The 11269-nt window shown below is 41.7% G+C and overlaps 1 protein-coding gene across 4 annotated transcripts in view; it reads right to left on the bottom strand.

The window, feature by feature from the left end:
* PRKAR2A (protein kinase cAMP-dependent type II regulatory subunit alpha) overlaps positions 1-11269 on the bottom strand; it is a 77442-nt gene that overhangs the window by 7565 nt on the left and 58608 nt on the right. For all 4 annotated transcript variants that reach the window (XM_004283910.4, XM_049716202.1, XM_049716203.1 and 1 more), the window contains 3 exons: positions 10591-10744; positions 1216-1317; positions 968-1042 (listed from right to left, as the gene is read on the bottom strand). In XM_004283910.4, coding sequence (XP_004283958.2) covers positions 968-1042; positions 1216-1317; positions 10591-10744 — 331 coding nt within the window. The remainder of the gene's footprint in view (positions 1-967; positions 1043-1215; positions 1318-10590; positions 10745-11269) is intronic.

Raw genomic sequence — 11269 nt, 5'->3', positions numbered from 1 at the left:
GAGATGCCACTTAGAGTAGACATCATTTTTTTGTTAGTCCTTTTTCTCTGGAGCATCTCTCTCTCCTTTTATGATAAGCCTGATTAATCTCTGTGGTACTGGTTGGGCCAACTCCACCTCCAGGGCTCAGGGGTGGTCTGGGGATTTAGGCTTGACCAATCTGAGTCTTCCTTCTAGCCCCAGCTCTGGGTTCAGGTATGGACACATTCCCCAACCCAGACCAACCAGACATCTTCTCAGTGGCTCTTTTTTTTTTAATTAAAAAAAATTTTTTGGGCTGCGCCGTGCAGCTTGTGGGATCTTAGTTCCCCGACCAGGGATCGAACCCATGCTCCCTGCAGTGGAAGCGCGGAGTCCTAACCACTGGACTGCCAGGGAATTCCCCTTCCCAGTGCTCTTGCCAGAACCACTGGCAGAGAAGTTTTAGACTCGGAAAAGTCTATAATACTCTTTATATATAATTAAAAATGGAAACATAGTAGACTAGGAAAATTATTACAGAGCACTCATCATAATGTTCCAGTCCACTGTGTGATGATCCTTACAGTACCCAAAAATAACATGACAAAAAGGTACAAAGGAAACACTAAAGATACCTTACAAATCTGGTCAGTCACTGAAGACTGGTTTGTGTTAGATTAGCTAAAAGGGACTTTGTGCCAAACATACAGAGAAGGTACACAACCTTTCGACCTTCTCCAGGTTTTAACAGTGATGCAGGAAGCTTACTCAGGGTTAAAAGAAAATGACATCGAAAAGAACAAATACCAGAAGCCAAGGAAAGGTGAATGGAGGCAAGAGATGTGCATAAGTCAGTGAGCTGAACATCAATGGGCTTTAGAACACTCTGCAGGAAGTGTGCCTGCGTATCGTGCAACATGAGCTCCCCAAAGTGACAGGACAAACGATGCACTAGTCCTTCAGGAGGTGGCTTCCGGGAAAGGTGCTGCACAAGGCCCCCACTCACCTGAGTGATTATGCGCTCTCCATCCTTATAGATCTTTTCTCCTATTACATCCACAATCTTCATTCGTTCTGACACCTGAAACAATGAACATACAAATTATAAGGAAACGTCTTAATTGAAAGTCACAAATAGTATCTATACAACATTGAAATGGGCTAGAATAGTATGATTTAAGAAATCTAACGAGAATCGTTTTAACAGCTTTGCTTAAATCCCCATAAACAGACTCTTATTAAAATAGGCTTTACCTCTAGTGATTTAAGAAGCAGCACAGATTCAATAAATGATTCAAACATCTTCCTCTTTTTTGCATTATTTTTCACTATGATTCTTCTAAACGTCACACGGTCCTATAAGAAAGGATATGAAAATTCTGGTAAATGCCTGTATAAGGGAGCATCTATGGTTTAATTAACTATGCCACAGCAAACATTAGAGGTCTCTGGAAGGTACTGGGTCAACTGAGTGTTTAATGATATTTCAATCTGAGTCATTGCTATGAGAAAAAGATCTGTAGCCTGAGCCAGACAGATGTCTCACATGTTGTCACCTGCTATCAAGTACTCAATGGGTGCCACCTATGGGTCAGTCATAAATAGAATACAAAATTTAAAACGTCCCAATCAAACATTTGTGAGCTCACAGTCACTGTTTAATGTGAAAAGATGCACCTTCAAAAAAGGGAGATAAAACAATCAGATGGTTCTTGCCCTCAAGGACTTTATAATCTCAATGGGGAGACAATACAAAATTTATAGGAATAAAAAACTACAGTCCAAGACAGCATATGAAATGTGCTAGATGAACTACAGAGACAAAGTAAGTGCCACAAGAATTCTGCGGAGAGAGATCACGATAGCCTGGAGTGATCAAGGATAATTTTGTTGCAAAAATATAAATTTGTCTGGGACCTGAAAGAGAGGTAGGTTTTAAATTAATGGAGAGATAAAGTAGGAAACTCAAAATGGAAGGCAGGCATGCGAAAGATATCTTGACCCCAGCAAGTCACGGATTCATACTCAAGAGACAGTTAACCAGAGCTATGGTCAGGTACTTCTCAGATATGTGTATGCGTGTGTGGGGAGGGACATGCAGCCAGGTGAATGTTAATTGCTTAGGCTCCTACGTGAGTAGGCAGTTTTTTGTACCTAAGTTAATTTTAACTTTCTTCTACCTTGGGCTCTCAAGAATAGAAAGATTTTTTTTTCTTTTTTTTTTAAAGTACAGTAATGACATCCTAAAGGCTGAAAGAATGAAAAACAGCAAGGGGCTAAGGGCATGTTTAGCTGTAGGTTTGCTATTTTAGTATTCTTGATGATGGGGTGGGAGTTGGGTGGAGAAAACACATAGAAGACAACTGAGTTGAGATGTCTAAATAGGTTTCACTGGCTCATATTCATCAGCCACAGAACTCCCTGGTCCTATCCCATGCCATGCTTCATCTGCCTGACAGGAGAAGTCACCTACTGCACCCTATACTCGTAGTATAAAAGGTGGCAGACTCCTACCCTCCCTTCCTAAACTGAAGTACAAATAATGTCTGTTCTCTGGTACTAAGCCAGATTCTGCCCCCATTTTCTTTTCCATCTGTCTGCTTGAAAAGAGCCATTCAATCTCTGATTGCTCTAATCAGCTGCATCACTTGCCACTACTTTTTTGAAGTCCAAGGTTAGAGATGTATCATTTAAAATGTTACTGTTATACTTTGGAATATTACTCCATTATCTTTAGACTTCAGTTTCTACATGTTTCCTGCACCAATCTAGGCCAAGAGTGCTGTGGAAAGAGAATAATCAAGACTGAGACAATGGGAGTTATAAAATTTCTTTCCTTATGTTTGAGCAGACATTGTCAAAAAACAGTATTTCTAAATCCATCTATAACGTTACAAAGATTACTAAAATTGCAGCAATAAACTGTATTTCTAGCTAAAGAGAAAACAACTGATATCTCTATTTGTGTTCCAACCCTTTCTACGCATGCTTTTGCACTTCCCAGAGCTCTCAGGCTGTGCAAGTCCAGTTCCTACGACTGCGGAGGATATAAAAAAGCACCAGACACCAACCCAGCTTTCAGGGAGCTTCCAATGGAGCTGTGAAGAGGAAACTCCTACTGTGAAATGGTAGCTCCCTCAGGCACCCAAGTGTTCAGAGTCAAGCAAGTAGCCCTGAAGTTCAAAAGAGAAGAATACTACCCTTTCCTTTGACTGCAGAAAGTTTCTACTGGGACTTCCCTGGTGGCACAGTGGTTAAGAATCCGCCTGCCGGGCTTCCCTGGTGGCGCGGTGCTTGAGAGTCCGCCTGCCGATGCAGGGGACACGGGTTCGTGCTCCGGTCTGGGAAGATCCCACATGCCGCGGAGCAGCTGGGCCAGTGAGCCATGGCCCCTGAGCCTGCGCGTCTGGAGCCTGTGCTCCACAACAGGAGAGGTCATGGCAGTGAGAGACCCGCGTACCGCAAAAAAAAAAAAAAAGAATCTGCCTGCCAAGGCAGGGGACACAGGTTCGAGCCCTGGTCTGGGAAAATCCCACATGCTGCGGAGCAACTAAGCCCGTGCGCCACAATTACTGAGCCTGTGCTCTGGAGCCCGCAAGCCACAACTACTGAGCCCGCACGCCACAACTACTGAAGCCCACGCACCTAGAGCCTGTGCTCCACAACAAGAGAAGCCACTGCAATGAGAAGCTCACGCACCACAACAGAGTGGCACCTGCTTGCCACAACTAGAGGAAGCCTGGGTGCAGCAATGAAGACCCAATGTAGCCAAAAATAAATAAATAAAATTATTAAAAAAAAAAAAAGACTCCGTGCTCCGCAGGGGATCTGGGTTCGATCCCTGGTCAAGGAACTAGATCCCACATGCCACAATGTAGATCCCACGTGCTGCAACTAAGACCTGGTACAGCTAAATAAATATTAAAAGAAAAAAGAGTTTCTACTCACTTTCATGCAAGCAAGACAGAGTGGGAGCAGAGACTAAGTGTAGTGGTCATGGTGGCAGCTGCCCCCAGTAAGAGAAGGAATATAGAATCCAATTTGAGAAACTCAGTGGCAACACCAGGTCCTCCCTGATTTAGCCTCAGAAGGCATTTCCAAAGGCCTTGGAAGGCACAAGTAAGAAGTCAGGCTATAGAGGACCCTCTGGGAGTCACTTTCCTGAAGGTGGTACTGAAGCTTTGGAAGGGTTTGGGCTATAAAGCGGGTGAATAACGCAGGAGAAAAGGGCATCTAAATAGGTCACGTAAGGCAGCAGCGAGATGAATCTCACTTAAGATAGCAGGGAGAGGAAGAAAAGACTGCAAAGGATAAGGCTAGGAACTAGGAAGGCAGGGCAGGGATCTCAGGAGAGGGAGTTTCAGAAATGGAAGGGTGGTGAGCAGCACCACAACCAAGGGAAGCAGGTGCCACCACTCTGTAGTACCCTACCTTGTGCCAGGCACCGAGGAAACTGCTTCTTGGATGTGCTTCTACTTAATTCTCATATCCAAACCACAAGGCAAGCAGTTGTTTTTTTAAATTAATTAATTATTATTATTTTTTGCTGCATTGGGTCTTTGTTGCTGTGTGCAGGCTTTCTCTAGTTGTGGCGAGCAGGGGCTACTCTTCGTTACGGTGCACGGGCTTCTCGTTGCAGTGGCTTCTCTTGTGGAGCACAGGCTCTAGGTGCATGGGCTTCAGTAGTTGTGGCACATGGGCTCAGCAGTTGTGGCACGTGGGCTCAGTAGTTGTGGTTTGCGGGCTCTAGAGCACAGGCTCAGTAGTTGTGACTCACGGGCTTAGTTGCCCCATGGCATGTGGGATTTTCCCAGACTAGGGCTTGAACCCGTGTCCCCTGCATTTGCAGGCGGATTCTTAACCACTGCACCACCAGGGAAGTCCAAGGCAAGCAGTTTTACAGTTCATTTTTAATAAATTTCTATTGAGACTTTCTCTTTGACTTTTAGATTTAGGAATGGGTTGATTTCCAAGTGTTTGGAGATTTTCCTGTTATCTTTCTGTTACTGATTTCTGGTTTCATTCCATTATGGTTAGAGAACACACCATCTGATTTCAATTCTTTTAAACTTGTTAAGTTTTATTTTATATCCCAGGATACATGTAGTCTATCTCGGTGAACATTTGTGGGCTTGAAAAGAATGTGTATTCTCTGTTGTTGTGTGAAGTGTCCTATAAATTTCAATTTGATCCTTTTGGTCGATGGTGATGTTAAGTACTGTATCCTTCCCAATTTTTTGTCTAGTTGTCCTATCAATTGTTGAGAAAGGGGTGTTGAAGTCTGCAAATATAACTGTGGGTTTGTCTATTTCTTCTTTCAGTTCTATCAGTTTTTGCTTTACATATTTTGAAGCTCTGTTGTTTGGTATATACATATTTAGGGTTTCTGTGTCTTCTTGGTAGATTAACTCTTTCATTATTATGTAATGTTCCTCTTTGTCTCTGGTAATTTTCTTTGCTGTGAAGTCTACTTATCTGATATTAAGTTCTGCTTTCTTCTGGTTAATGTTTGCATAGTATATATATTACTATACTTTTACTTTCTTTTTTAAAAAATTATTATTTATTTTTGGCTGCATCGGGTCTTAGTTGCTGTGCGCGGGCCTTCTCTAGTTGCAGTGAGTGGGGACTACTCTTCGTTGCGGTGCGCGGGCTTCTCATCGCAGTGGCTTCTCTTGTGTAGCATGGGCTCTAGGTGCGCGGGCTTCAGTAGTTGCAGCACATGGGCCCTACAGCACACAGGCTTCAGTAGTTGTGGCACATGGGCTCAGTAGCTGCAGTACGCAGGCTCTAGGGCATGCGGGCTTCAGTAGTTGTGGCTCGCAGGCTCTAGAGCACAGGCTCAGTAGTTGTGGCGCACGGGCTTAGTTGCTCTGTGGCATGTGGGATCTTCCCGGACCAGGGATTGAACCTAGGTCCCCTGCATTGGCAGGCAGATTCTTAACCACTGCGTCACCAGGGAAGTCCGAAAATAAAGATTATAAGGAAGTCTTTAAAAACAAAGATTCTTATACTTTACAAAATCATTTGGCTTGAACATATTCATAAAGACTTATGTTTCTCATTTTTATGGAGATTTGTTTTTGTTTGTAATCAATGTCTGAGTTCCAGAAATGCAAAAGATACAGCACTGAGAGAAGTGGCAGCTGACAAAATTGCTGTCTTTGACCTTCTGATGCGAGTTTAGTAACTAATCTGGAAAATAATGAACTGTAATTAATGAAATCTGTAGCTATATTCAAGTGTGTTTCTCAGACAGCACATACAATAATTGAAAGAACTTCCTGCCCTCTAATTAGTTAGATTGAATTAACTTGGCATAATAGCTTTAAAATTTTTTTTTACTGGAGTATAGTTGATTTACAATGTTGTGTTAGTTTCAGGTGTATAGCAAAGTGAATCAGTTATACATATAAACACTCTTTTTTTGAGATTCTTTCCCCATAATGTGTATATATCAGTCTCAATCTCCCAATTTATCCCTCCCCCCTGCTTATCCCCTGGTAATCATAAGTTTGTTTTCTACATTCATGACTTTACTTCTGCTTTGTAAATAAGTTCAGTTGGTATATTTAGATCATCTATATTTATAGTAATTATTCATATACTAGGGCTTACGTCTACCATTTAATTCAATGTTTTCTGTTCTTCCCTGTTTCCTGTTCTTCTGTTTCACTTTTCTTGCCTTCCTGCAGGTTACCTGAATGGATTTATAGAGTTTTTGAGTGTATCTCTTTGTACAGATTACTTTAGTGGTTGCTCTATGTATTATATTTATATATGTAACTTATCATGGTCTATTGGTATCAACATTTTAGTAGTTTGAGTAAAGTGTAGAAGTTTAACTTCCATTTAGGCCCCTTTCCTTCCCCTTTAGAATGTAATTGTCTTAAATATTTCCTCTATATACATTAAGAACCACGTAAGACAATGTTATAATTTTGCTTCAAGCATCTAACCTATTTTAGAAAACTCAAGAGGAGGATAGACTTTTATGTCTATCCATATGTTTACTGTTATTCTTTCTCCATTCTTGATGTTCCAAATTTCTTTCTTTTTTTTTTTTTGTGGTATGCGGGCCTCTCACTGTTGTGGCCTCTCCTGTTGCAGAGCACAGGCTCCGGATGCACAGGCTCAGTGGCCATGGCTCACGGGCCCAGTCGCTCCACGGCATGTGGGATCTTCCCGGACTGGGGCACGAACCCGCGTCCCCTGCATCGGCAGGTGGACTCTCAACCACTGTGCCACCAGGGAAGCCCCAAATTTCTTTCTTTTATCACTTCTGCAGGTGACAAAGTCTCAGTTTTGTTTTATCTGAGAATATCTTCATTCCTGAAGGATATTCTCACTAGGTATAGAATTCTGAGTTGACAGTTCTTTTCTTTCAGCAATTGAAAAATGCTGTGCTACTTCCTTCTGGCCTTCATGGATAGGAAATCTGGTGTCATTCAAATTGTTTTTCCTCTGTACGTAAAGCATTGTTTCTCTCTAGTTGCTTTCAAATTTATTCCTGTCTTTAGTTTTCTAAAGTTTGATTCTGATGTGTTTTGGCATAGATTTCTTTGGGTTTATCTAATTTGAAGTTCACTCAGCTTCTTGAATCTGTAGGTTTATTATCTTTCACCAAATTTGGGAATTCTCCAACTATTATTTCCTTGAATAATTTTTTAGCTCTATATTCTTTCTCCTCTCCTTCTGGGACTCTGATGACACAAATACTGTACCTTTTCTTTTTAGTCCACAGGCTCTGTTCATTTCAGTCTATTTTCTTTCTGTTGTTCAGACTGGGTAATTTCTATTGTTCTATCTTCAAGTTCACTGATTCTTTCCTCCCTTATATTCATTCTGCTATTGAGCCCATCCAGTGAGTTTTTATTTTGGTTATTGTATTTTCCAGTTCTAAAATTTCCATTTGGATCTTCTTTCTGTCTTCTATTTCTCCACTGAGACCTCCTATTTTTTCCCCTTTGTTTCTAGTGTGTTCATAATTGCTTGTTGAAGGATTTTTATGATGGCTGCTTTAAAATCATTGTCAGCTAATTCCAGTATCTGTATCATCTTGGTATTGACATCTTTTTTTTTTTTTTTTTTTTTGCGGTATGCAGGCCTCTCACTGTTGTGGCCTCTCCCGTTGCGGAGCACAGGCTCTGGACGCGCAGTCTCAGCGGCCATGGCTCACGCGCCCAGCCGCTCCGCGGCATGTGGGATCATCCCGGACCGGGGCACGAACCCGTGTCCCCTGCAACGGCAGGCAGACTCTCAACCACTGCGCCACCAGGGAAGCCCGGTATTGACATCTTTCGATTGCCTTTTCTAATTCAGATTGAGAATTTCTTTGTTCTTGGTCTAACAAGTGATTTTCTATTGTATCCTGGGCATTTGGGGTATTATGTTGTAAAACTGTATCCAATTTTTTCTTTTTTTGCAGGCAGTCACCCTCTATATATATATAGGGTGCCTGTACATGTGGGAGTGCATGTTCAGCTCCCCTCTGGACTCTACTGACACTACTCTGGCAGGGGAAGTGGAGTGCCAACTAGTAACACCACACATCACCTCATTTTGCCTCTTTGCTGCTGGATGAGGTTGTTAAGTCCAGTTTCCTGCTGGCCCCAGTGACAGTGTGGGGAGGTAGAAGCAGTTTTTCCTTTGGTATTTGGCAGGAATAGGGTGGCATTATCATAAAAGGTTTTCTATTCTGCCAAGCTGTGCTTTTCCTTGTCCTTTGGCTAAAGGGAGCAGACTTTTCTTGGGGCTGTTTTTATGTGTACCTGTTGGTGGATCTGGGTTGTAGGTTTTTCCAGCACCCTATCTGGGATATATGGGAATTAATAAGAAAACCTGGCGAACTCACTGTTATGTCCTTCCTTAATTCCTGAAATCCCTAGTTCCTAGCCAGTCCACCTTCTCCTTTCCATCTTTCAGGGTCTCCTATGTTTGTTTGTAGTAAGATATCCAGAGTTTTCTAGTTTTAAGAGGGAAGATTAGTGAGGAATGGGGCTATTCCATCTTGGCCTGGACCAGAAGTTGGCATTAATGTATTTTAAAACTGATTTTATTTTCCCCCATTATTTATTGATCTACCTTGAGTATTTTAAGCTTCCCAAGTGTGTGATGTATTCTTAAACCAATGTATCTCTCATCTCTCAGGGGCAATCTTTTTTTTTTTTTTTTTTTTTTGTGGGCCGCACCACATGTGGGATCCTAGTTCCCCGATCAGGGACTGAACCTAAGTCTCCTGTTCTAGAAGTGAGGAGTCTTAACCACTGGGCCGCCAGGGAAGTCTCTCTCACGGGCATTCTTTTTTTTTTTTTTAACATCTTTATTGGAGTATAATTGCTTTAAAATGGTGTGTTAGGGGCTTCCCTGGTGGCGCAGTGGTTGAGAGTCTGCCTGCCGATGAAGGGGACACGGGTTCGTGCCCCGGTCCGCCATGGCCGCTGAGCCTGTGTGTCCGAAGCCTGTGCTCCGCAACGGGAGAGGCCACAACAGTGAGAGGCCCGCGTACCGCAAAAAAAAAAAAAAAAAAAAAAAGGTATGTTAGTTTCTGCTTTATAACAAAGTGAATCAGCTGTACATATACATATATCCCCATATCTCCTCCCTCTTGCGTCTCGCTCCCACCCTCCGTATTCCACCCCTCTAGGTGGTCACAAAGCACTGAGCTGATCTCCCTGTGCTATGCAGCTGCTTCCCACTAGCTATCTATTTTACATTTAGTAGTATATATAAGTCCATGCCATTCTCTCACTTCGTCCCAGCTTACCCTTCCCCCTCCCGGTATCCTCAAGTCCATTCTCTACGTCTTCGTCTTTATTCCTGTCCTGCCTCAGGGGCATTCTTAATTCTACATTAGTATAGCACAATAAAGTGCTCTAGTATGTCTTTAAAATGTGATTTTATTTGAGGAAATATATTGATAATTCCAAGGTATATATTTAATTCTGCTTGTAGGGTAAATGGAAACAAATTATCATAGATGTGAACATTTTAAAAGTGAAATTTGGAATCTGTACAAGAGGATGATTGTTTTGTTTAAGAAGGAAGAGAATTATATATTTTGAAGGCTTGATAATGAAGGAAGCAAGGTGGGTCATGTATAATAGAGGATAGGATCATAGCAGTACTGTGCCTAAGACATTCTAGGAAAGTTCTATTTCCCAGAATATGGCTATCAGCCTTTCTAGTCATCTAAATCTATTGAATATTGGCATGGACCAATGAATAAATAGATGGCCAAACACAGAGGAAAGTTAGTCCTAGGATAGATAGAGATGGAAAACATGGTTGGCAGAGCTTTCAATGACACTTATTTTTCTAGGCTGTCTCTTGTACAGAGTTATCCCCCCTCTCTCTACTTGTCTGATAAAAACATAAATGGAAAATGTAGTAAGAGCTGACACACTGCAAGGTCACAAGACCCAGTCTTTTCTATGTAATTTGGAATAAATGGTTTGTTGATAAATCACTTCAGAGAAATGGAAAAACACACTGGTACAAAACCTTCCACAATGTCTTTCAGATAATTGGCTATTAAATATAGTGTGAACCAACAGCCCAAGGACAGAGACTCAGAAGTAAGGGGCATTAATACCATGCTATGCAAGGAGAACCATTTCTCTAACTCACCAGTCCCCAAAGGGAGCCTTCTGAAGTGGCGACAATGGTAGCAGCTCTCGGGGTGTTGTACATCAGAGCTAGTTCTCCAAAACTGCCATGGTTGTCATACTGACCAACACAGCGGGTTTGATTATCTTTTGTTACTAAAATATCATAGGTTCCCCTGGAAATATAACAAGAAACAATTTTACTTATAATGGGCAGGTGTACATGAATAGAAGGTTGTTGTTACTGGGGAATTCCAACAGATTTTTGCTAGTATATAGAAATATAATAGATTTTTGCATTTTGACTTTGTATTCTGTGACCTTGCTAAACTCATTTATTAATTTTAATGAGTGAACTTGGCATTTTCTAGAGGATCATGTCATCTGCAAACAAAGACAAAGCAGCTTTATTTCTTCCTTTCCAATCTGTATGCCCTTCTTCCCTCCCGTCAGTCCTTCTCCCCTCACTCCATCTTTTTCTTTTCCTTCTTTTTTCTTTGCTTTATTGCGTTGGTTAGGACCTACAGTATAATACTGCACTGAAGTGGTGAGAGGAGACATGCTTTGCTTGTCTGGTTCTCCATCTTAAAGGGAAAACATTCAATCTTTCACCGTTAAGTATAAGGTTAGCTATAGGTTTTTTTTTTTATAAATGCCTTTAATCAGGTTGGAGAAAAGTCCCTTCTATTCCTAGTTTGCTG

This window comes from Orcinus orca, chromosome 10 (genome assembly GCF_937001465.1).
Source record: "Orcinus orca chromosome 10, mOrcOrc1.1, whole genome shotgun sequence".
Lineage (NCBI taxonomy): Eukaryota > Metazoa > Chordata > Mammalia > Artiodactyla > Delphinidae > Orcinus > Orcinus orca.
This window is presented reverse-complemented; position numbering and strand designations above follow the sequence as displayed.